The 22,693-nt window shown below is 42.8% G+C and overlaps 4 protein-coding genes across 6 annotated transcripts in view; all 4 read left to right on the top strand.

Annotated features, from left to right (window-relative positions):
• The window catches only part of ANXA11 (annexin A11), a 751,397-nt gene that overhangs the window by 669,841 nt on the left and 58,863 nt on the right, over positions 1 to 22,693 (top strand). The window lies entirely within an intron of this gene.
• On the top strand, positions 2 to 13,400 carry UBE2D1 (ubiquitin conjugating enzyme E2 D1). 3 transcript variants are annotated; one of them, XM_052677642.1, is made up of 7 exons: positions 2 to 143; positions 6,715 to 6,778; positions 6,873 to 6,904; positions 9,585 to 9,662; positions 9,959 to 10,064; positions 11,345 to 11,438; positions 12,515 to 13,400. In XM_052677642.1, the coding sequence occupies exons 1-7, from the start codon at positions 120 to 122 to the stop codon at positions 12,558 to 12,560; spliced, it is 444 nt and encodes a 147-aa protein (XP_052533602.1). In that variant the 5' UTR covers positions 2 to 119; the 3' UTR covers positions 12,561 to 13,400. The 3 variants fall into 3 exon arrangements, with proteins under 3 accessions (XP_052533602.1, XP_052533603.1, XP_052533604.1); XM_052677643.1 differs by lacking the exon at positions 2 to 143 and adding an exon at positions 9,002 to 9,119; XM_052677644.1 differs by lacking the exons at positions 2 to 143; positions 6,715 to 6,778; positions 6,873 to 6,904 and adding an exon at positions 6,911 to 9,119.
• On the top strand, positions 14,387 to 19,159 carry TFAM (transcription factor A, mitochondrial). The gene is made up of 7 exons (XM_052677623.1): positions 14,387 to 14,466; positions 14,548 to 14,684; positions 14,805 to 14,875; positions 15,692 to 15,841; positions 16,288 to 16,383; positions 17,353 to 17,409; positions 18,435 to 19,159. The coding sequence occupies exons 1-7, from the start codon at positions 14,399 to 14,401 to the stop codon at positions 18,642 to 18,644; spliced, it is 789 nt and encodes a 262-aa protein (XP_052533583.1). The 5' UTR covers positions 14,387 to 14,398; the 3' UTR covers positions 18,645 to 19,159.
• On the top strand, positions 19,584 to 22,683 carry DNAJC9 (DnaJ heat shock protein family (Hsp40) member C9). Its single transcript, XM_052677624.1, has 5 exons — positions 19,584 to 19,797; positions 19,908 to 20,048; positions 20,170 to 20,424; positions 21,187 to 21,273; positions 22,063 to 22,683. Exons 1-5 carry the CDS (start codon positions 19,618 to 19,620, stop codon positions 22,180 to 22,182), a joined length of 783 nt encoding a protein of 260 aa, XP_052533584.1. The 5' UTR covers positions 19,584 to 19,617; the 3' UTR covers positions 22,183 to 22,683.

Below are 22,693 nucleotides of genomic sequence, written 5' to 3'. Positions count from 1 at the left end.
CAAAGAGCCCGGCGCCCCTCCCCGCGCTGTTATTTCCCGTTCCGTCGGTGCGTGCGGATGCCGTTAGTTGCCCGCCCCGCCCCCCGCCGCGCTCCTCGCTGCTGTCGCCTTGCGCTCCCATGGCGCTGAAACGGATACAGAAAGTGAGCGGGGCTGAGGGAGGCTGCCGAGCTGTGCTGCTGCTGGGAGGGCGATTATGCGGTTGTCTCCGGGTGGAGGGGTGGGCTGGGTTTGTCGGAGTGCCGCGGCCCCTCTTCTCGCTCTGAGGGGAGTGGGCGGAGGGGGGAGGGATATTGCGGCCACAGGGCTCCTACCGATACGCCGTTGTATCGCGACAGATGGCAGCAGAGGGGCGGCCTTACGACGTGGGGTCAATCATGGGCAGGCTCGTGAGGCGAAGGTGTGTCTCTGAGTTTTTCCATGCGGATAAAATGGCACCCGTTGGCGTTCAGCGATCCTTGCTGAACTTTTACTGAGCCCAGCGGCGTGAGAGCACCGTGCGGCTGTGCGGGTGTACAGGAGCACAGCACGCAGCCTGCTGGTCATCGCTGCCTGAGGTACAAAGCTGGTGGGTGAGCCTGTGGGAAAAACATTGTTTCGTAGCTGAGAACGTGCTCTATCAAATAGCGTCTTTGTGCTTCTTGTGTCTGTAGTAGTTTCTGTGGAATTAATAGGAGGCGTTACTTTCGGAGCAACCAAGGTGTCAATGACTGTTTTTTTTTTCCTAGCAGTAAGCTCTGTTGTGCCCCTGTGTGACTTGGGAATGCTTGGTGTTTTATCAGCTTTTTATTTTCTCACTTTTTCTTCAAGAACTTCTCTAGTTATGTGTTTGGAAAGGGGGATTGTTCTGAATACCTGCTTATTTTTGTTCTGTCAGGATGAGGAGACAAAGCAAATCTTCCAAATGAGACCTTCATACCGTGGGGTTATTTGCTGTATTTTTCTTACACTTTGCCTGTGTAGATTTTCTTTCTGCTTTAATCACCTCCATTTGTACTGGAAAGCCACAACTTTCTTTAGTGTGATGTTTACAAGCTCTGTATTCAACAGCTGTAAAATTTATCATTGGGAGAGAGCGTTTCATGTACTGTTAGTCTTTCTGCATTGCTTTTCTGTTCTTTGAAAGTGAAGAAGTGCTGACTTCAAGGTTGTGTAAGATTTCCTGGTTATGCAATTGCTTTCATCTGAAATGTGGAGTGGTACTGGAGAAGGAGCTACTGAAAGAGTTGAGCTTAGATCCAAACCTAGCTGCTTCTTGCTTCTAGTTTGCTGCAGGAACGACTACTTCTGGGTTACTTCTCAATGACTCTTCATCACCGTCTGCTGTTATTCCAGGAAGAATAAAAACCAGTGCTGAACTAATTTGCCAGCAGCCTGACTCCAGAGCAGTTTTGTAAGAAGTCACTTGCTGTGGAAAAGTAAAGTGGCAAAGAAATAGGATTGTTTCCAATGGAAAGTTGTAGTGAGGAGAAAAAAGATAGAAAAGATCAAGTATCTTCATGTCACTGTTGCACATAGAGCAGTCCTAAAAATGGTGGAACTGGAAAAAACTCATACTAGATTAAATGTATTTGTATGACAGTTTGCTGGTCCCTGCTGGTTCCTGGGGGAACTCTGAGTACTAAGTGCTGTCAGCACAGTGATACTGCTTGGGAACTTTTTAGTCCAGACATATAATCTTAACCAAGGTTGGGTAGTTTGAGGGTGGTTCATAACTGTGCTTTAACACAGCTGAGGGGCTTTGGGTGCAAGCCTGAGTGTTGGCAGTGTGGTAGTTTGCCTTGTCAGAATGATAGCGCCTATGGAGGAAGCACAACTGCAGGGCATAAGTATCTGTCCTTGCTTTGCACACCGGGGACTGACTGGGATTTGGGACTGATATTTAAACAGTACTGCTGCTGTGGCCTGTGTTGTTTTGTGCCTTCTTTCACTGGTCTGCTTTGAGGGACTCCATAAAGGACCCCTGTGGACTTGAGGGCTGTACAGCAATAATGGAAGGCTGCGAAAGAACAACCCGCTGCTTGGTGGATGTTAGCAATTATGTAAAAGAAAACCAATACTGTAGATTTTAGTTGGGAGGTATATTTTTCAAATGAGTCCTTATGGTTACTGCCTCTGCAAAATGGACACAATGCCATTTTTGTGCCAAGGAGGAGATCATTCAGGCTGCTGGGTTATGTAAGTTGTATAGGTCAGCTCTGCTTATTGGACCTGTATGGAAGCATTTCTCATGATTCCTGCTCTGAGTTCTCTCTTTACTTACCTAGTTGTGAGCTTGTTATCCTGTCAGTTCTGTGTTACAGCTGGTGGAATTGTTTTCATCCTATGTCCTGTAACTCTGGATGCCCCTCTACTATTAATGAAAAGCTGATTTTTTTCCTGTGCTTAATCAGATTGTGAACTGCTTACAAAACCTGTATTCACTTACTCTTGTTACCAGGATTAAAAAATTGGGCTTCTTCAGTTAGAGATTTTGAAAGCAGCAACATCTCCTCTGACATATTTGAAGACTGGTTTGAAAATAGCTGTTGTTTTTCGTCTTGTCAGCATAGTGCTTGATTGTTTTTCTCCTGCCACTCAGTAAGAATGGAGGCGTTCCAACGTTCAGATATGCTGTTGAACTGAAAGTCTGTTTGTTTCAGTATGTGTTTCGTATGCGTAGATGGACAGGACATGCCAGCTTACATCTTTATGTTGAAACTAACTTGGGTTCTGCCCATGAACTGTTGAGCTGCGTGCTTTCTTTGGGTGGTAATAAACACACTAAGGAAACTTTTGAATCCTTAATATGAAATGTTTCCATTTGCTTCCAAAACATCACTTGTGACATCAGAGAATAGATTTTGCCTTACACAGTGTGTAAAAATAGGTTAACTCCTTTGTTACTGGACTGAAGCTTGAAGGATGTTATGATTAAATATTTGTTTTGTGTTCACTGAACTTAGAAAGAAAAGAGACTCCTTTAACTTCTGTACAATCTGGGCTTTAGTTGCTTTTCTTCCGATAATTCCAGTCACTATTAATACAGGAGCAGAGGTGGATGTATGCTCTTAGTAGGAAGTGCAGTGCATTTTATGCAAGAGATGAGGAACATAGTTGAGAAACTGAAAAACCTCTGTTTTAAATAATGGTGTGGGAAAAGGCTCTTGATGTGGTTTCATGTAGCTTAAAGAATTAAAATAGCTTTTGGTGATGCTGCTCACAGTCTATTTCTGTCTCCTGATAGCCCGCAGGCTTGTTTAGCAGTAAAAATGAGGCATATTTTTAGGACTCTCTTATTAGTACCCCTGCTTCCTGAGTATCCATAAGTACTGTGCTTAATATGTCCATCTCCCTGTTGTCAAAGTATCTTTTCCAATCTCATTCCAGTGGCTTTGGAGGAGCCAATATCTAACTGTATTTAATGAGGCACACAACTGCTTGAGCAGCTGCTGTCCTCACCAGCTTTACAATTCTGAAGTGCATTCTGTAATACAAGGGCTCACTGCTGAAGTGTCTGTACATTCAGATGTACTTCCACCTTTTACAATTTAACATAGTTTTACTTATAAGTCAGTTCAACTTGACTTATAATTTTTTGTCTCACCTTGTCCACAGATCTACTACAGTGTGTGTGGTATGATGAATAAAAGATGTTCATTTGGAGGCTTTGCTGCGTCCCTTTTCAGTAGCTGATGGTTAACATCTCTATCATTGTGTGGCTGTTCCCTCATTAGCAGCCCTGGTGCTGGATCCTGCTTACTTTCAGGTTCTGTAGTTTGGAACAGGAGAAATAGTTTGTTGCATTTGCTAATTGCAGCCAGTTTGTGGCATAGAATTAGCGATATTTTATTCTGCTCAGTAATTTTTTCAGTGCTTGAGAGGATTAGAAGACTTATTGCCAGCAGTGTTCTCAGCTTAGTTGTCTTCTCTATCCAAGTTGATTATGGCTCTACTGGGATAAAGCACGGCATGCTGGTTTTAATGGACATTCACTGCTGAAATTGTGTTGCTTTTGTGTACTCACACAGATGTTGCTGTGTTGTGTGCTGTAATTCATGGTGTTGAGTTTGCCTTATAAAAGTGGGATCTGTAAAGCTATGAGTTACAGCTCCTGTTTTTAGCATGCATACATCCAAGTCTTGAACCAGCATTTTCTATATCACTGACTTAAAAATATGGGTGTAGTTGAAGCCTCGGGGCAACCAGAGTTTATGTAAATCATGAAACATCTCATGATTCTATGGAGCCATCACAGCTGTTCTGGAGTTCAGCTCTGGACACTGGTGAATTGCTCTGACTTGCAAGGAGGCAGTCAGAATTTCTCTCCCCAGCATTTCAAAAAATATATGAAAGCTTGAAGCCTACCCAAGTTGTACAGCTCTCCAAATGATTTGGAGTGCAAAGCTTCAGCAGCATAATTAACAGTACAGCACAGAATAGTTCTTTGACTCTTATCTCTACTTGATCTGAGCTGCTTTATGCAAAGTCTCAAACTGCTATGCTGTCAAGTTTAATTTAGTAAGTTTGATCACATTTGTATTCCTAAGGCACATTAGTGTCGGTTTGTCATTTTTTGAATGGAGAATGTGGCGTGAGTTTGGACTGGCTGTTTTGTTTTGTTTTTTTAAGGTATAAAATCTTTCTTCATGTCTGAAGATGGCTTGTGCTTAACATGTTAGGTTGAAGAGAGAGTTTCTTCCTCCCAGTTGGGAAGTAACAGGATTGCATTGATCTAGGTCTTGTCAAGCTGTGATTAAAAACATGCTTTTATTGTGGACAGCTATCAGTGTCTTCAGCCTGAAGAAGCTGGAAGCGTACACCTTTCTAGTTCCTAGCAGTTTGGAAGTACGAGTGTTGATGTGAATGAAGGAACTAGTGTGATTTTTGGGATGTGCGAAGGTCTTAATGAAAGCATCCAACAAATAGAAGTGGTGTTGTAGACTTGTGACTCCAAGATGAGGTGCCTGCCTGGCAGCTGTGGTGGTGGGGCACACGCACGAGGGAGTGTGTGCATGTGTTTTAGAGATGTTGAATTGAACCCTTTTTCCCCATTGTTGCCTTAAGCAGTCAGATATAATTGCTTTAAGATGGGATTTTTAGCTTTTCTGTTGTCCCTTTTGGCCACCTGTCTTGTGCAGATAACTTCCTTGTTCTCGCTTTTTGCATATTAACTCAGTCTTCTCTTGTTGGACCTTGTGTTGCAAGCTGGAGCAGTGGCAGGAGCTGTTCATGGAGTCTCGTGATGCCTGGAAATTTGAGACTGGTTGACTTCTTGTGCAGGCAGTGACTTGGTTACCCTTCTGTGTACTGCTCCTTCATGACATTTGAATCCACAGATAAAAAGGCAGCTGCACTTGGGCAGGATTCTGCTCTTGTCTCTTATGCTGAGCCTAGGCTGGGTGCTGCTTTGGGTACAGCTTAGGGTTTCCACCCTAGCAATGAAGCTGGGAGCTGGCAGTTCACCCTAGCTAGCCTGAGCTGTGTCACTGTATCAAAGAACTGTTTTCAATCATGTAGTTGAAGGAGTGACTTAGCAAAGCTGTAACTTCGTACTGGCACTGAAGAGGCTCAGTACACTGCATGTCTGTCTATGTGGGGCCAGAAGTTAGCTGTCAGAAGTGTGCCCGAGTTGTGGCGCTGGATGCCTTGTCCTTGGTGTTTGAGCTGTCTGGAGAAGGGCACTGTGAGTCGTTCACTGGATGTTGTAAAATTATAAATATATCCCAGCAGTTGCAGTCCAGTTTTGACCCTTCACCTTGTGCAGGAGATCTGAGCATAGTGCATACACTGGTTTTACTTGACGTCACCTTGGTGCCTCTTTAAGCCTTGATTTTCATTTTGCAATAGTGTTCTTGAATGATTTTTTGGGAGATGGAAATGCTTCCTGTTATTCCTTCAAATAAACTTGAGGGGGGCATTTTCAGACTTGCTCGTGCTTGTTACTGGTTTAAATATGTATGGTCTTGGTTATTGGTTGGGTGACTTAAGAACAGTAAATTTAGCATTCATCTTTTTAGCTTATTGCAATGCAAGTATTTAAATAGGATTGTTAAACTTGCAGCAGAGCAGTTCCTAGCAGCTTGGAGTTGGAGTGTGTAGCTTGTTCTTAGTGTAGTAAAACTTCAGATATCAAAAGTAATATATTAAGTTAAACGAGGAGAATGAGCTGTATTAATGCCTGGCCTATTTTACATTTGGTAAAGGTGACTTAGATGAAAAATTGAGCTGCTTCTGTATGATTAAATAAAAATTCTAAATTACATAAGGCGGTGTGAGCTTGTGTAGAAATGAAAGTCAGCTGATGTAGCAAAGCTGCTCTGAGCACTTCTGAAATTCCAACTTCCTTCAGGATTTTATGTTAGCCACTTGGAAATGAAGCACGAAGGTAATTGCATCAAGGTACATTAAGGTGTATAGCTCCTATTTCTGTTGTTTCTCTAGTTCACTTAGCATCCTTTCATACTTGATAGGCACTCTGCAGTCACTTTATGAGCTGGTTTTACTCAGTGAATGTGCACGGATGAGGTGAATACATGACTATTTTGTCAGATCAAAAGCTAAAGGAACAGTTGGATTTCTATATTGAGCACTGATTTTACAGAGAAATCTATTTCTTTCTTTCCATCAATGCTTCTGTAGATCCACGCCTATTATGAGCTCGGTTGCAACGCTTTAATGCTTTAAGGTATTAAATATATCTCATATATCTTGTATATCTTGTGTTTCTTACAGGAACTGAGTGACCTGCAGCGAGACCCCCCAGCCCACTGTTCTGCTGGACCTGTTGGAGATGACTGTAAGCTCCTCCTGGGACATTGCCATGGCTCACCTTATTTCACTTAAGAAAAAGCTTAGAAAAGCTCTCATTATTTTATCTTTTTGACTTGCAGTGTTTCATTGGCAAGCCACTATTATGGGACCTGTAAGTATAATAACTCATTCCCCCTTAAAAAGCAGACTTGTTTTCATTTACATGATGGAAGTTTTCATTTGGGTTTCTGTTAACATGGCAGTCAAATTCAGCTGTACTGTGTGCTGGCTGACGATTTGGGGTTTACTTTGTTGGTTTTGGTAGTCTGGTACTACTCTTTTAACTGGTCAAAAAAGTCTGTCTTCTGCCTGAAATTAGGGATGCTTAATCAGTCAACTGCAATGCTTGAGTTAGTTGAAAGATCTTTTCAAAGATCATTTCAATTGTGAAAGATATAGACATAAACATTATAGAAATAGAAAGATATTCTCTGAAAGGAGAAATAGTTAACATAATCCAAACTCTTAACTTGATAACTGTAAACAAGATTGGTGTTGTTGATCTGGGGATTTTTAGAATCTATGCAGTGTGATGTGGCTCTGGCAAAACAGGGTGGTTTTTGGGAACCCGAGGCCAGAGACTGTGAGTACTTCTGGTGTTTGTGTGAGAAAGACGTCGCTCAACCCAGAGAAAACCTCTGAATGATGTGATTTATGATTAATGACACAAGAAAGGGTAACGTAGCTTAAGAACAGAAGTTCTAAAGAAAAATGAGCAAGGCTGTGAGCAAGAAGAATGAATGAAAACATGACCTGAGAGGGTGTTTACAAATACAATGGCAAGAAGCTGGTATTCCTGGTGTTTTTCTTATGGATGCAGTAATTTTGGAGGAAAAAGCTTCTGGTTCTGATTTGAGAGCTGGGAAATTGAGACAGGACTTAAACCAGTGAGATGCAGTGGTGGAGAAAAGTGAAATTGTGACTCATTTGGGGCTATTTCTGCATTTTCATCACAGTTGTTCTGAAGCAGTGGAAGATCAGTGGGTGTTTTGTCAGTGGCAGGCTGGAATCTGTTGTGATGACACAGCAGGAGCTCTGGTGATCATGAAAAGCTTTTCTATAGATAGTAATGCTTTTGCCATTGTTCTTTTACAACCACACTCCTTCACATACCCAGTCATTCTGCTCTTGACCTACTTGCACTACTGAAAGGTGAATGGCAGAGCAGCAAAGAATATCCAAGAACATAGGGTTAAAAAAAAAAAGCTTTGTCACCAGTATTTGTATGTCTGTCCTGAATGACCCCATTAAGGGAAATACTAGTGTTTAAATTCCAACTAAAATTATTATTCTTTCTATAGTTTTTAGATCACAATTTACTTTTCATGTCCCGTAGTGGAAAATATTGTCTTGGCTTCAAGTTCCTCACATTTCTGTAGCTTAGAATAAGAATGAGCAGCCTTTCTCAGCCACAATTATCAGCATGTTATCCTTTGTCTCAATAATGTAAGGAAAGAGGGGTGTGCATCTGTCCTGCGTGTCTTCTGAGGGGCTGAGAGAAGCATAAGACCAAAACTTATTTGAGAACTCACCTATGATGTGTGTGACTTCTTCTGTCTATTGGCATCATCCGTTTTATATACCTTACCTACTAAGAGTGTGAATCTTGTCTGATCTTAGCTTATTTTAACTTTGACAAATGAACTTAGTATGCATGCAAGCAGCCACTTCAAACCTAATTTTAGGTACAGTGACAGTCTCTTCTGATGTTACTTACCGCTGGCTTCTTAGCAGTACTATATATAGGTTGCCTTACATTATGACAGTCTGCATTTTGAATGCATAAGGAGACTTTCATAGCGACCATTGTTGTTTTTACATCTTCTATTCATCTCTAGAACTGCAATTTCTGTTGACTTCTAAGGTGTGAACATGATATTAAAAAAAAAAAAAAAAAAAGCCTGCATTTGTTCCCATAAGACAAATCACAAACTTCTCCCTCAGCTTTGCTGAGGCTGGATTCCTCTCTGGCCGTTTTGAACTTCTCAAGCGATAAGAGATTTTCAGGTATTCTTCTTCCCTTAATTTGAACTTGAAGCACAGCTCTTTTTCATTTAGCATTGAGACTTCTTTTCCCAACTTTTCTAGAAAATAAGAATGAAAAATCTCTTCAACAGATGACTGCAACAAAGTTATTTCTATCTATTAACTGTGTGCAGCCTGGCCTTAAACCTGTGCACATGTTCTCTAACAAAATGCATGTTCACAGATTTGTGCAGGTCACAAAGATGTTGTGTGTTTTAAAACTCCCTGATGTCATCATGATCAACTGAATTATGTTGGAAAATCCTACTCTTTGCATCTGCAAAGAGAAACCACTTCTCGAGGTGAGTATATTTGTAGCTTAATGATGGAGGAAGATCCTGAGTATAGCAGAGCAGCTGTGGCGTTGCACGGAGGCGGGATGTAGAAGACCTGCTGTGATCTTTGTGTTCCCCTCAGTGTCGTGGAGCTGAGCTCCAGCAGCGCCTTGCAGCCCAGACAGTGAGGAGAGAGCTGGTTTGGAGCTGATGGACCGGCGGTTTTGTAGCTCCAGCGGTCGAACGCTGCTCCCTCCTTTACCCGCCATGAAAAGGGCAGCACTCAGTTGGGCTACTGCAGTAGTAGCCATGGCTGACTCTGCTGTAGCTTTGCTTTCCAATGGGAACGTTCAGCATCCTCAGTATGGACTGTGTACTGGGGATAAAAAAGTTGACTGCGATATTCATTGCTTTCGGAGGTTCTCTGCCATCTGAAGAGAAGCTCCAAAATAGCTGAAATGTATTAATGGTTTTTCTTTTGTTTTTTTCCAGCCTGATAGCGCGTATCAAGGGGGAGTGTTCTTCCTCACAGTGCACTTTCCAACAGACTATCCTTTCAAACCCCCAAAGGTAAGTACTTTCTCTGCAAACTGAAGCAGTTCTTAGGTCAGAGCTTTGTATCTATATCCTTGCTGTTTGGGACTCGCTTCTCTAAGTAAAAACCAGAAAGATAAGGGGAGAGTACTTGTACAATGGATGAACAGATAGGACTGAATCCTAAAACTGAATGATAAAGTGCACGGCTTCACTCAGGTTGTGTTGCATATGGAAGATCTAAGATGTCTGGAACTGAAGAGAGTGTCAAGGATTCCAAATGTAATAAACATTTTGATGTTAGCTGCAAATTTTACTTTGTTTAATTTCAGATTGCTTTTACAACAAAAATATACCATCCAAACATAAACAGTAATGGGAGTATTTGTCTTGATATCCTGAGGTCACAATGGTCACCAGCTCTGACTGTATCTAAAGGTAAGCTCACAGATGTGCTAATGGATTTATGTCATTACACACACTAGTGTTTTTTTCCCTGTTGCTGCACTGCCCTGGGGGCCGATGGGAGCTCATCTATCCTGCCTGTTACAGAAGGGGCTAAGTCTATTGGAATGCTTGTTATGAATCAGTATCTGTTTGGAGTGTCAGATGGTATCATGCATTATGTACATAACAAGGAAATGTTCTGAAGCAAGTTGAGTGAGATCAAGTGCAATTAGTCTGAAGTGCAGCTTCTCTTTTACAGCTGACTGTGCATGCAGAAGGGAGGAGAAATCTGTGAACAGAGCTGTAAAACCAAACAAATTTGAATGTAAATGGGCATGACTAGATACTGCTATGTGGAGGAGCCTCTTTGATTGCTTATTGAGTTTTCAAGGTGGCTTTTGGTTGCTTGAATGTACTTGTGTAGGCAGAGATCTTAATCACAGCATATTTTAACAGGCACTAAATTGGTCTGATTTGCATTTCTCTAAGATGAATTTTAAGATGTAGCTGTTCTCTCAGTCATCGGTCAGAGCTATATTCTTATCTTGTTGAATTTCCTCAAGCTGATACTCTGGATTTTTTTTGGAACGTTGACGCTATAGCCTTTTTTGTAGGCTTTTTGTGTCACATCAAAAGCTTCTTCAAGTGTGGCTGCTGTCACTGTTTTTCTCAGCCATCTCCAAAATTCTTAGCCGTGCTCTTAATAATCTTACACAGAGTGCTAAAAAGAAATGACCTGATGTTCTTGTGTGGAAAGTATTAGAAAAATCAAATATCTCTGGTGCAGTAGCAGGAATTGAAATGGAACCATGAGTGAGTAATAGAGTATTTCCCCAAATGAAAGTCGGGCATGTATCAAATAAGTGAAACGTTCATTGAAGGAAAACAATGATCAGCACAGAAGTGGAGAAGGATTTGCATGATAGCCTAATATTAATGATAATGTTAATTGCAGCTAGAAGGGCTTTCTTGGAAAAACATTTTGTTTCTCAGTCATCTGTAGTATGTTCTGTGTTGATAGGCTATAAAACATGGGGAAAAAATGACTACAAAAAGTACAGGTGTGTAGATTGTGAGTTCTCTGGGCTGTTATCAGATAGTGTGTTAGACCTAGAGAAATGATGCTGTGTAAATATTCCTGAGCAGAACTGCTGTCAGAAATCTTGATATTCGTGCATTTGCTTTCCAATCTTCCTTTCTTCACTTTGTGTGCTGGAATATATAAAGGATTACAGGAACCAAGTGAACTAACTTTTGTCTCTTCTATTTAGTTTTATTGTCCATATGCTCCTTACTTTGTGATCCTAATCCAGATGATCCTTTAGTACCGGATATTGCACAGATCTACAAGTCAGACAAGGAAAAGTGAGTATAACAGACATATTTGTGTGGTACTTACAGATGGTGGCTTGGTTTTTGGCTGTGCAACCTGTCCAACTTCCTTGAGAAATCTCTATACATATCTATAGTAGAGTATTGGATATTGAAATATTGAAAAAATCTATTAGTAAAATGACAAGCAGGAACTTGTAGGCATATGCAACTGTTAGATATTATTTTGTTCCTATTTGCATAAAACCATCATAATGTTAGGGTCATTTATTTTTTATCACATGAAAAGATTAGTTTTCCAACTAGGAAGTACTTGTTACTGTGGTCTTCTAGGTATGAATCCTATGCATGTAGTATGATGTCCAGGTATGAACAGTGAACTTATGTTTTGGACACAGTTTTATAAATGTGGGACAGAATAGTGCTTTGCTTTACTTTGTGATAAGGATTGTTGTCATATTCTGCAACACCTTGTGGAGAGAAAGAACCTCTCCTTACTTTCCGGAACACTGTAGAACATAAAGGAAGTTCTGATCTCAGGAGGGTAACATGGGCAGCAGGTCACTGAAGTGCTACATGTTCGTGGACCACAACTGACTTAGAATTGGGATGTTATGAATCAATGTAAGCTTTTGCTCTGGGGTCTTCAAGTGCTGAACAGATGAAAGTACAGAATGGAGAATAATGGTAATAATCATGGTGCCTTCCATCCCCACCCTTTCCATTAATTATTCCATTAATTATATTGAATTCTACCCAAATGTGTGAACTTTGTCAGTCTGCTAATGGCATACACATTTGGGATTCCACTTAACGTACAAGTAAGGGAACCAGTTGTGAAATACAAGTTGAGTATGCACAAAGATGGGTTGTTCAGTGCAAACCTGTGAGATTGGTTTTGAGTTTGAGTCTAAGTAGCTTTGATAGCTAGCCTTGAAAACCAAACATAGCCTTTGTGTGCTGCTTTGCTCTTAGAAATGTTAACATCAAGTGAATGTTAAGTGAAAAGTTCAGTGGTATCTGCATGAAGTAAAATGGCCGTTCAGACTTTGTCCATGTCTCACTAACAGCTCTTCACTCACTGTCATGCCTTCTTTCTGCACATACAGATACAACAGACATGCAAGGGAATGGACTCAGAAATATGCAATGTAAACTTGTGAAGACTTTTTCATATACCACAGAGTACTGTAAATTCTAGTTTTTTCAAACTTAGAAGGAAATGGAGCACAGTTTACTGTTTCAACCTACCATTGTGCCCCTTGAATATTTTATTTTTCCACCCATGTAAGTGTGTTTCTGGAGCAGGGGAAAACTTCCAAAAATAACCTTTGGACTGTGACGAGAATATTTATCCTCTTTGTATGCTTTGCAGAAGACATTTATTATGGTTTTTAAGAGTTGGACATCTGCATCTTCAGACTACAAGATCCTTATTGCAGTTGTAAAGCAGCCAAATTATTTTTGCTGGAGAAAAGTAGCTGTTTTTAAGTGATGAATACTGTATGTGTGTCTTTAAGATATATTGTCTGTTTCATAAGTGTTTGGATTTCATTTTGCTAGTTCACTTATATAATTTGTTTTTAATTGTATAGACTAAATATATTTTATTTACGGTGTAAGTCATTTCATTTTAGACTGACTTTCTCGTGCACAGTATTGACAAGATACAACTGCTAGTAATGAAAGTAATTGGGATATCCTGCCCACTGGGATGCGCTAAAGACTGACTGCAGATTTCTTAAAACCTAAAATGATCTTTGCACTGTAATTCTTTGTATGCTGATTATGGAGAAACACTTGGGTTTGATTCTGTTGCATACTTGACTTAATTTTATTGCAATGTGAACTAATTGCACTGCTAAGTAGAGAAATATGTAACCTTTTTGTTGCGTTTCACGACTGATTTTTGACATGTGGGCAACATAACACTCAGACCTTTTACAGATCTAAATGTAGCCTTTTCCATATAAATAAAATGAATTTTCTACTATCTGTGCTGGCTGTTGTTTGTCTTTTTCAATGCCTGTCCTCAAAATCTTTTCTCATGTTAGAACACGAGAATTTGAAGTGTGTGTTTACTGTCAACAGAAAAAATCAAGCCCTCTGTCAGAAACTCCTTAGACCTGTGTTGCAGTTAACTTCCATGCTAGGTTCAGCCTAATTTGCTTAGTGTGTTCTACATGCTCCTTTCTGTAGGATATCAAGAAATTGACTTGTTTTACATGCATCTTTTTGGAGCAAATACCACAATATTTGAAATTCAGTGTGCCAGTTAACAGGGTATGTTTGCAATGTCCAAATGTTACAGTGCTCGTCTCACAGTTGAAGCTTGCTTATCCATTGATTATTGCTTGAATTGCCACAGATTGTATAAAGCCAGTGGTGTTGGAGAGGGATGTCTGGTTAAATAGATGAAAGAACAACTCCTTTCCTATTGTAGATTGCTCACAAACATCAGCTGTAGAAACAGGATTAGTTTTCTTCTGTACCTTGCAGCTGAAACTAGAAGTGACTCGAGGCAGCTGTCAAAATAAACAAGCTCAGATGATGGAAGCGTATTTCACAGTGATGAATGCTGGGTGGCAGCTTTCACGTGGGAGCTGTGGTTCTGCCGGCAGAGTCCTCCTGCCTGCACGCGTGTAGGCTTTCAGCTGTGTCCGCATAAGCAGCTGTCGTGCTGCTGTTACATCTGCGCTGTATCAACCAACTCTGAAACAAGCTCTGAAAATAGCGCTGTTCACTTCGGATTGCAAACGGATGGAATGTTTCGCGTTGCTATGAAAGGAGCGCTCCGAGCGGGCAGACGCCAACTGGCATCGCTTTCTTAGAGCTCGTTTCTTCCGCGAGGCGGAGCGCCGCTCCGAGCGCAGAGCAGCTCCCACCCCGCGGGGTCACCTTGGCGCGGCCCCTCCCCTCGCGTAGGCGCTGCTGGGCGGTGCGGCCGCCGCCATCCCGTGGTGCCCCGCGGCGGCGGGCGGGCGGGCTGCGGCATGGCGGCGGCGCTGGCGCTGCTGGGCCGGGCTGCGGGCCTCGCTGACGGAGCGCGGCGGCTGCTCAGGTGCGGCGGGATGGGGCTGGGGACGGAGGGGCGGGCTGGATCGGGTCTCCCCTCGGTGCTGACTGTTGGTGTTGCGCGCAGGGGCTGCGGCGTTGCACGCGCGGCGGAGGCGGGCCGGTGTCGGGCCATGAGCTCGGCCGAGCGCCCGAAGCGGCCCCTCAGCGCCTATTTCCGCTTCCTGAGGGACAACCAGCCCGCCTTCCGCCAGCAGAACCCAGGTAGGGCGGCGAGCGACGGGCGTACGGAAATTGTGCGGGAGAAAGGTGCTGGTGGCAGCTTTTCCTCGAGGAAAGCTAGCTGAAAATACAGCGGTTTCCTTTCTGCTCTCTGACGCGCAGATCTGAACACCTTGGAGCTGGTAAAGAAGCTGGCCGGTGTTTGGAGGGAGCTGCCGGCCTCGCAGAAGCAGGTCAGTGCTCATCGGGGTGTGCGACCCAGCGCCTGCTGCCTTTGGCTGTTTACGTGTTATCGCAGACCTGGCTTCTTGAAGCGACTGCCTTTCGGTCTTCTCTGCTTACCTTATTTCTTGTTAGAGGTCGTTAAGTTGCACTGAGAGTTTCAAATAATGATGTGAAACATCTCCACAAACTCAGCTGCCGTTCGTTGCTGTAAGTGCCAATTATAGCAAATTAGTGTTTTGCCGTGATTCCTGTTAGCAGTGAGTTCCTTTGTCATGAGCAGCTGAGTGCTGACATCCTTTCTGAACTTACTACAAGGTTTGTCTTCTCCTTTGTGTGTCAGAAATGGAGGGAGAGATGGTGCTGGTTCAGAGCTTGGTGCTCTGATAATAAGGCCGTGATTTTATGATGCTGCTGTGCTCAGTGCTGGTGGCTGTGAGAGTGCATTTGGGGACCAAAGCACTTGTGTGTTGCCATGGGTGAAAAGGCATTACTTCAACTGAGCTTCAGCTTTTCCTCCGTCTGTGGGAGATTACTATTTCATTGAGCTGCATCTGATTTGCCTGATGTCAGATGCTGTGTCATCAGATTAACTAAGGTAATTAATGGGGTGCATCCAGCTTAAATCCATTCTTTTGAATTTGTTCTGCTACTCAGACCTAAATGTGATACGGCAGTCTGCAAACTTATGTTGTGCAGTAGTCTGGAACTAAACTAGTAGGTTAGAAGTGTTGGCTTTTGATGTTCAAGTGCATGGATTTGAAGACGCAAGGCACTGTGCTTAGCTGAATGAAAGTATGTTGTTAAGGCTGGTAGTTGTACTGTAGGTTTACGAGGAAGCAAGGAAGACAGACTGGAAAAAATACGAAGAGCAGTTGGCTGCATACAAAGCACAGCTAACTCCAGCCCAGGTTGCAGCTTTGAAAGAAGAAAGGAGAAAACGGCTGGCAAAAAGAAGATCCTTCAGGATAAAGAGAGTAAGTGTTTCCAGGTAACTTACAGAACCTTGGGCTGCCATGAGAACATGTTAAGGCTGGAGGAAAAAAAACAGCAGCAAGTGCTTTTTCTTTGACTTCCCTGTATACAAAGGATTCTCATTGCAGAAATTACCTTTTTTTTCCCTGGGGATTTGCTCATTCTGTTCAGTCCTGCCTCCCACAAAGTTACCCACCTGCACTTTTCTCTGCAAGCATACGGTATTTCGCACCATAAACAAAACTGTATGAAAACAATAAAAAAAAAAAACCTTACCATCATTACTTTCTTGCAGAGTAGAATTTAATAACAGTCTTGGGTTTCCAGAACCAGACTTAGCTGAAGAATCAGTCTGTATATACCTTTTGGTTGAAATATGAACACTGATGGGAAGTTTTGTGGAAAAAGGTTTTTTGGACGGATTGAATAGCTTTTATTGTTTTTGAAGGAATTGACTGTGCTTGGAAAACCTAAAAGACCTCGAAGTGGCTTCAACATTTTTGTATCAGAAAACTTTCAGCAGAGCAAAGGACTTTCACCTACGGTAAGGAAACTAGGAAGGGTTTATTTGAGTAGTACTTAGGTATAGTAGTGATAGCTGTCGTAAAAAATATGGTGAGTGTAATAACTATTCAGTGTGTCTTGGATTCTGTTGCTTTCGAAGTAGTGCTTTGAACTAACATTTCAGTATCTGAATATTCCTATGCTTGAGTGGGTATTTTGTGTTGGTTTTGTTGGAGGTTTTTCTTTATTATTTTATTTTAATATACCACTGTGGTGATCTGGCACATCCTGTATAAACTCCTGTGTGGAGGTAGAGGCTTAAAATTCTTCCTGCACTTTGTACACATGAGAGCTAAACGTTTCATGCATGCAGTTCTACTTTGCTTTGACCTAAAAATACATGAGTTAATCAGATGGTTACAGTGATCTGCTACCAGTTTTACTGTGGAAAGATGGAGTTTGTTTGCAGAAACACTTTTCTGTGTTAATTAATGCCAGTTTAATGAGGATGTTGATATCTTTCACAGCAGTTAAATCTGGATGGTAGAAATAATTGTGTTGCTCAGCTTTCTGTTTACAAGACATGTATCTCCAGTCAGCTGAGGTCCAGTTTGACAAGCATGTAGCTCAGTATTTCTTAAGTGATGCAGAATTTCCTTGGATGTGATTAATTCCTGTGTGGCTTTGTTTGAAATTAAGCCAATAGGAAGGGTCAGAGGTAGCCGTGTTAACTGAAGTTACTTAATCTGTTAGGTGTGCCTGCTTTTGCTGCAGCCTTACTAACTTCAACTGTGAATGCAGGTATCATTGTAGAAGTGTCTAAAATGACACCCAGCAAGCTGTCAAACCACGTCTTCAATTATTTACCTATATCAAAAGTGTGGGGTAATAAGCCTTCATGACTTGACTTGCTTTTTTACACTGTTTTACACCTGGCTTTCAGCTGTAACCCTCTATGGGGTCTGGCATTAAAATAATGTTCATGTATTGTGTGTTCAATGTCCTGCAGGCAAAGCTGAAGCAGTTATTTGAAACATGGAAAAATCTATCCAGTTCTCAAAAGCAGGTATGTCTGTGGCCTTTAATTATGGACAGTAAAAGCAATTTTGCACATAATTTTTTAATTTTATCTTGGATACTTTTCTGCCAGCTTTTTAAGTGTATTTAAATACGAATTTGCAGATCATTATTTGGAAAGGGAGGAATGCTATTCTGATATTAAATCTTCATATTTTTTCAAGTTTTCATAGAATTATTAAAGTTGGAAAAGACTCCAAAGACCGTCTAGTTCAGTTGTCAGCCCCCCATGCCCACTATCCTGTGTTCCTCATGGCCACTTTTATCCTTTTCTTCAAAACTTCCAGGGACAGTGATTCCCCCATCTCCCTGAGCAGCCTGTTCTAATACCTCACCATTCTTAATACCCAACCAGAACTTCCCCTGACACAACTTGAGGCCGTAACCTCTTGTCCTATTGCTGGTATTTGGGAGCAGACCCCCACCTCATCACCACCTCCTTTCAGGCAGTTGTAGAGAGCAATAAGGCTTCCCCTGTGCCTCCTGTTCTCCAGCCTGAACCACCCCAGCTCCCTCAGCTGCTCCCTATAAGAAGTGTGCTCCAGAACCTTCACAGTTACCCTTCTTTAGACATGTTCCAGGGCCACTATGTCTTTCTTGTGAGGACCTTTCTGTCCTTTCTCTTGAATGCCTTTTTTCCAGAGTGTTTTGAATGTGTACTGAGAATATGTGTGAAGTTCATATTCCTTCTGTAGAAATAACCAACTTGTGCAGAAATTTGTGTTCTTTACAGAAGCCTGCTCTCTCAGACCAGCACACAAATAAGATGCCTTAGTTAGTAACAATACTAAATTAGCTTCCTCTTTGGGAGTGATTATTGTTCATTGTTAGCATTTTGTGGTTTTGTTCAAGTTGGAAGTTTTTTCAGTTCGCTGGAGGTTAAAAATGGACACCTGGGATGAGTACTGCACAGGTTTTGTAGTTAGTTCCCTTTCTGTCAAAGGAGAGGATGTGGCATGGCACTTACCCAGATACAGCCCCTTAGATGACTGTAGAAATGTGCTTTTCTTTCAGCCATACCTGCAGCTTGCTCAAGATGATAAGGTTCGGTATCAAAATGAAATGAAATCATGGGAAGCAAAAATGCTTGAACTTGGACGTGAAGACTTGATACGTTCCAGAGAACAGCGGCCAAAAAAGAAGACTGACACTGCCCAGGAAGGCTCCAAAGCTTCGCTGCGTGAAAGTCTGGCAAAACTGAAGTTGAAAAAATCTGAAGAATAAAACGGTTATGTATGTAATGTCTCTATCCTGCTGTGCTAATGCTGCAGTCAGGGCTAGGGCTGAAGTTTGGCAAACTCACTGGGGGCCGCTGGAGAGATTGGAAAGGGAAGTGATGGAGAAAGAGAATTTGGTGTCTCTTGGAACTGACTTAATCATGGCAGGTGTAACCTGAGCTGTGCAGCAAGAATCAGTTAATCAGGCTGTGAATGGTGGATTCCCTGACATCAGCAGAGCTCTCCTACAATGGTAGATACCAGCTAGCTTTTGTAAGAGATTTTTTTTTTTATGAAAGCAAGAATATTCTACTATGTTACCATTTGAATTCTGTAACTAGGAGCTGAAACCTGCGATACGCTGCTGTGTTTTATTCCCTCCGTGGTAGTGATAGAGAAGGCAAACATTTCAAGGCGCAGGGAATGCCACATGCTAACTTCTGGTTTGTCTTTTTGTATGTATCGGTCTGTGTATACCACTTACCTTGTGTTTCATTAAAGACCATATGAATTTTGTACGAATGTATCTCCATTGGAGTGCTTTTCTCTGCTGGAACACCGACCCTTCTGCTTTCACGTTGGTGTGAAGTCACCTTCAGGGAGAAGGGAACGCGGGCACATTGGCTTTAGATGCTACGAACACCAATATTGCGAAGGGCTGCTGCTTTATTTATTTTTTCTAGGACCTCTTGCTGCTTTAGTGGAGAATTGTGGACAATCCGTCTTTTTAGCAGGGAGGCAACTTCGAGGGGTTGGTTTGGGGGGTTTCACGTCGGGAGCTAATTACGAGTCCCCGCGCGTATTTGGTACGCGCAGAGCCGCTCCAGGTTTCCCTGAGGAAGAGGCGGGTACCGCTCGAGTCACTCGGCGGAGCAGCCGCTTGAGCAGCACCTCGGTGAGGGTGGGGGGGGCGGTGCTTCCCGTCTGCCCCACCTCGCGCGTGCGCCGTGCCGCGGGGCGGTTGGCGGGCTGCGGGCGGGATGGGGCTGCTGCAAGACTGCCAGGCCGCCTTCGGTGCCGCCGACCTGTACGGCGCGCTGGGCGTCCGCCGGGAGGCCTCGCCTGAGGAGATCCGCCGCGCCTATCACCGCGCCTCGCTCCGCGTCCACCCCGACCGGGCCGAGCCCGAAGCCAAGGAGGAGGCGACGCGGCGCTTCCAGGTGAGTGCGAGCGGGCGGGCGGGCGGCTGACTGACCGACAGACAGACAGACTGACTGACCGACTGACGGACCGACTGACGGACCGACTAACTGACCGACCGGCCCCACAGATCCTGGGCAAAGCCTACGCTGTGCTGAGCGATGCGGAGCAGCGCGCCGTGTACGACGAGCAGGGCACGGTGGACGAGGAGGGCGAGGCGCTGCGGGCCGAGCGGGACTGGCAGGAATACTGGAGGCTGCTCTTCAAGAAGGTGAGCGCCGCTGTGCTGCGGGCTGGCACGCTGCCTGCTTTTTGCTGCCCGCTTTTTGCCGCCCTCCCTTCGTCTTGAGAACGAACGGCCTAACTCGTGTGGTGTGCTCTCTTGGCTTCAGATCACCGTCAAAGATATTCAAGACTTTGAGAAGAACTACAAAGATTCAGAGCAAGAGCTAGCGGATATTAAATCGGCTTACATGGATTTTGAGGGTGACATGGACAGAATAATGGAGTCGGTGCTGTGTGTGGACTACACGGATGAGCCAAGAGTGAGGAAGATCATAGAAAGAGCCATTGATGCTGGAAAACTTCCATCCTACAAAGCTTTTGTGAAAGAGTCCAAGCAGAAAACGATGGCAAGAAAGAGGCGGGTAGGTACCAACCAGAGACCAAAAGAAAGCTGTGTGTGCACAACGAGCTTCTCATCTCCGTTGGTGGAAGCTTAGGATGTGCATTTGCCACAGGGTTGCAGACTTGCTTGGTACCTTCCTCTTCCGCACTTCATCGCCTTTATTTTCCACCTCTCTCCTCTCTCCATAACTATTGCTCACACCAATTCCAGTCAAATGATTGAGAGGGTTCAAGTAGTAACAGGCCGCTGCTGCTTGTACCTTCTTTCTTCTATTTCAGTATTATCCACAGTAACTTATTACAGCTCAGAATGTCCATTCAGTTACAAAGCTACAGTCAGCCACAGTGGAGCTAAGAGTACGTGGGGGAAATATATAATTTACATGCTTATTGACGACTGTAAAATAACAGCCTGGGCTGAATTCTTTCCAACTTGTGTTTTGTTTTGTTTTTGTTTTATTTTGACGCTTTGTGCCCTGCACATAACAGTCACCTTTAACTCAAAGAAAATAGAATGGCTGCTAGGACAAAAAAAAAAAAAGCGTGGGTACAGGGAACAAGGATGGGAATGAACATCAGGTGATGTTCAGCACTGCCAAACAGCAAGGAGCTGCCCCACTCTACCAAACTGTCTCTCTGTGATTATTCATTGGTGGCCAAACTTGGAAACTGCATTTCATTGTGGCTCTTAGTGTATCAATGCAAAAGTTAAGTGTTTAGTAACTATTCTAAGATGTGGACGCATGCAAAATACTTTTCTAAAGGCTAATTTGCTACTTCAGGCTGAAAAAGAAGCTAAGGAGGCAGAAGAGAGCAGAAAAGAACTGGGCCTCGGTGATGGAGAAGATGACTTGAAAGCACTGATTCAAGTAAGCTCTTAAGCATCCATTGAAGATAATTGTTCCTCACTTCAAATTGTGTTATCCCTGAGCATCTTCACATGTAGGATCTTTGCAGCTCTTCTTCCGTAAAAGCTTCCTGATGGTAGGGAATCACAGAATCACAGAGCTGTAGGGGTTGGAAGGGACATCTAGAGATCGTCGAGACCAACCCCCCTGCCAAAGCAGCTTCTCTACTTAGTATTCAGAGTATAGATTTTATTACCTGTATCTTTTTTAAATGAGTTGTTATAATATGTTCATTTTTACTTCATACACATTTTAACTCTTTAACTTTTCTAGTTTTAGATGGTTGGACAGGAAGTGTTAATGCTTACTTCATTCTGAGGGATTCCACAAGAATGTAAAACTCGATCAGTCTTAGTATTCTGCTTTTGTGTTTTGGGCAGTGAGGAAGAAAATAGCCTATCTAGGTTCTGTTTATCAGTCTTGCCTTTCTTAATGTCCAGTGGGCTTAAAATGGGATGTTGAAATTAAATGATTCCTCAGATTGAGTTTTGGGTCTAAACAATAAATTGGTTGTTTTCATAGCTGTATGTTGTGAATTTTCAATGCCCCTCTTCACCTCTGTCTGTATACTTCACAGAAGTATGGAGTCTAGAGTAGAAGGTAGGCTTTGACTTTTCAGAACTCTACCTTCTGTAGCTTGTATTCCCTACTGAATATATTCCAGAGTTAGAATCAGCTACCTAACTTCACTAGAATGTTCCATATTGAGCAGTAGGAAAAGTTGGTTTTGTTTTGTTTTTCCTCCTCCAGAGCAGAAATAAAGACCGAAAAAAGCAGATGGATGACTTTTTGGCCCAAATGGAAGCAAAATACGGGAGTAACGCTAAAAAGGGAGGAAAGAAGCCTGCAGCCAAGAAAGGAAAGAAATAAAGGACTGTGTATGCTGAAGTGTCAGGTATCTTTTCAGCTGGGAACACATAGATTGAGGAGTTTGAGAGCGTGTGTGCATCGCCTTGATGTGACTGAGGAGCATGGCGCATTGCAAACAAGAAAGACAAAGCATTCTAGTGCTACTGTTTAAAATCTTTTGGGTGGTTTTTAGTTAAGGTCAAACCAATTCTAGTTTAGTAGTTTTGTTACGGTAAGGAAGTGCTGAGACGCCTGGGATGGCTGCCTGTTTATTCAACCTGTGCTGATTCACGCTCAGGTTTATCAGTACTGCTGATGGTGAAAGAATGTGGTCCTGCACCCGAGTCTTTGCCACTTGCTCCTGTGGCTTTTGAGTTAGAAACCTTATCCTTATGTTGTTCACTTTTCTAACCAATCTCGTGCAGTTTTTAGAGATCTCTGCACCACAGGTATTTTTCAGAGATTCCACGGGTTTTATAAAAACTTACGAGAACAGAAGATTTAATAAATGATTTTGCAGAACTTTGTGGTA

Source organism: Tympanuchus pallidicinctus, unplaced genomic scaffold (assembly GCF_026119805.1).
Source record: "Tympanuchus pallidicinctus isolate F22 unplaced genomic scaffold, pur_lepc_1.0 scaffold16, whole genome shotgun sequence".
NCBI classification, from domain to species: Eukaryota; Metazoa; Chordata; class Aves; order Galliformes; family Phasianidae; genus Tympanuchus; species Tympanuchus pallidicinctus.
This window is presented reverse-complemented; position numbering and strand designations above follow the sequence as displayed.

Coding starts and splice junctions, on each gene's coding strand:
- UBE2D1 (XM_052677642.1), top strand. CDS start 120: ATGGCGCTGAAACGGATACAGAAA. Junction 144..6,714: donor CGCTGAAACGGATACAGAAA/GTGAGCGGGGCT, acceptor TGTTTCTTACAG/GAACTGAGTGACCTGCAGCG. Junction 10,065..11,344: donor AGCTCTGACTGTATCTAAAG/GTAAGCTCACAG, acceptor TCTTCTATTTAG/TTTTATTGTCCATATGCTCC.
- TFAM (XM_052677623.1), top strand. CDS start 14,399: ATGGCGGCGGCGCTGGCGCTGCTGGGCCGGGCTGCGGGCCTCGCTGAC. Junction 14,685..14,804: donor CTTCCGCCAGCAGAACCCAG/GTAGGGCGGCGA, acceptor TCTGACGCGCAG/ATCTGAACACCTTGGAGCTG. Junction 15,842..16,287: donor GATCCTTCAGGATAAAGAGA/GTAAGTGTTTCC, acceptor TTGTTTTTGAAG/GAATTGACTGTGCTTGGAAA.
- DNAJC9 (XM_052677624.1), top strand. CDS start 19,618: ATGGGGCTGCTGCAAGACTGCCAGGCCGCCTTCGGTGCCGCCGACCTG. Junction 19,798..19,907: donor AGGCGACGCGGCGCTTCCAG/GTGAGTGCGAGC, acceptor CCGGCCCCACAG/ATCCTGGGCAAAGCCTACGC. Junction 20,425..21,186: donor CGATGGCAAGAAAGAGGCGG/GTAGGTACCAAC, acceptor TTGCTACTTCAG/GCTGAAAAAGAAGCTAAGGA.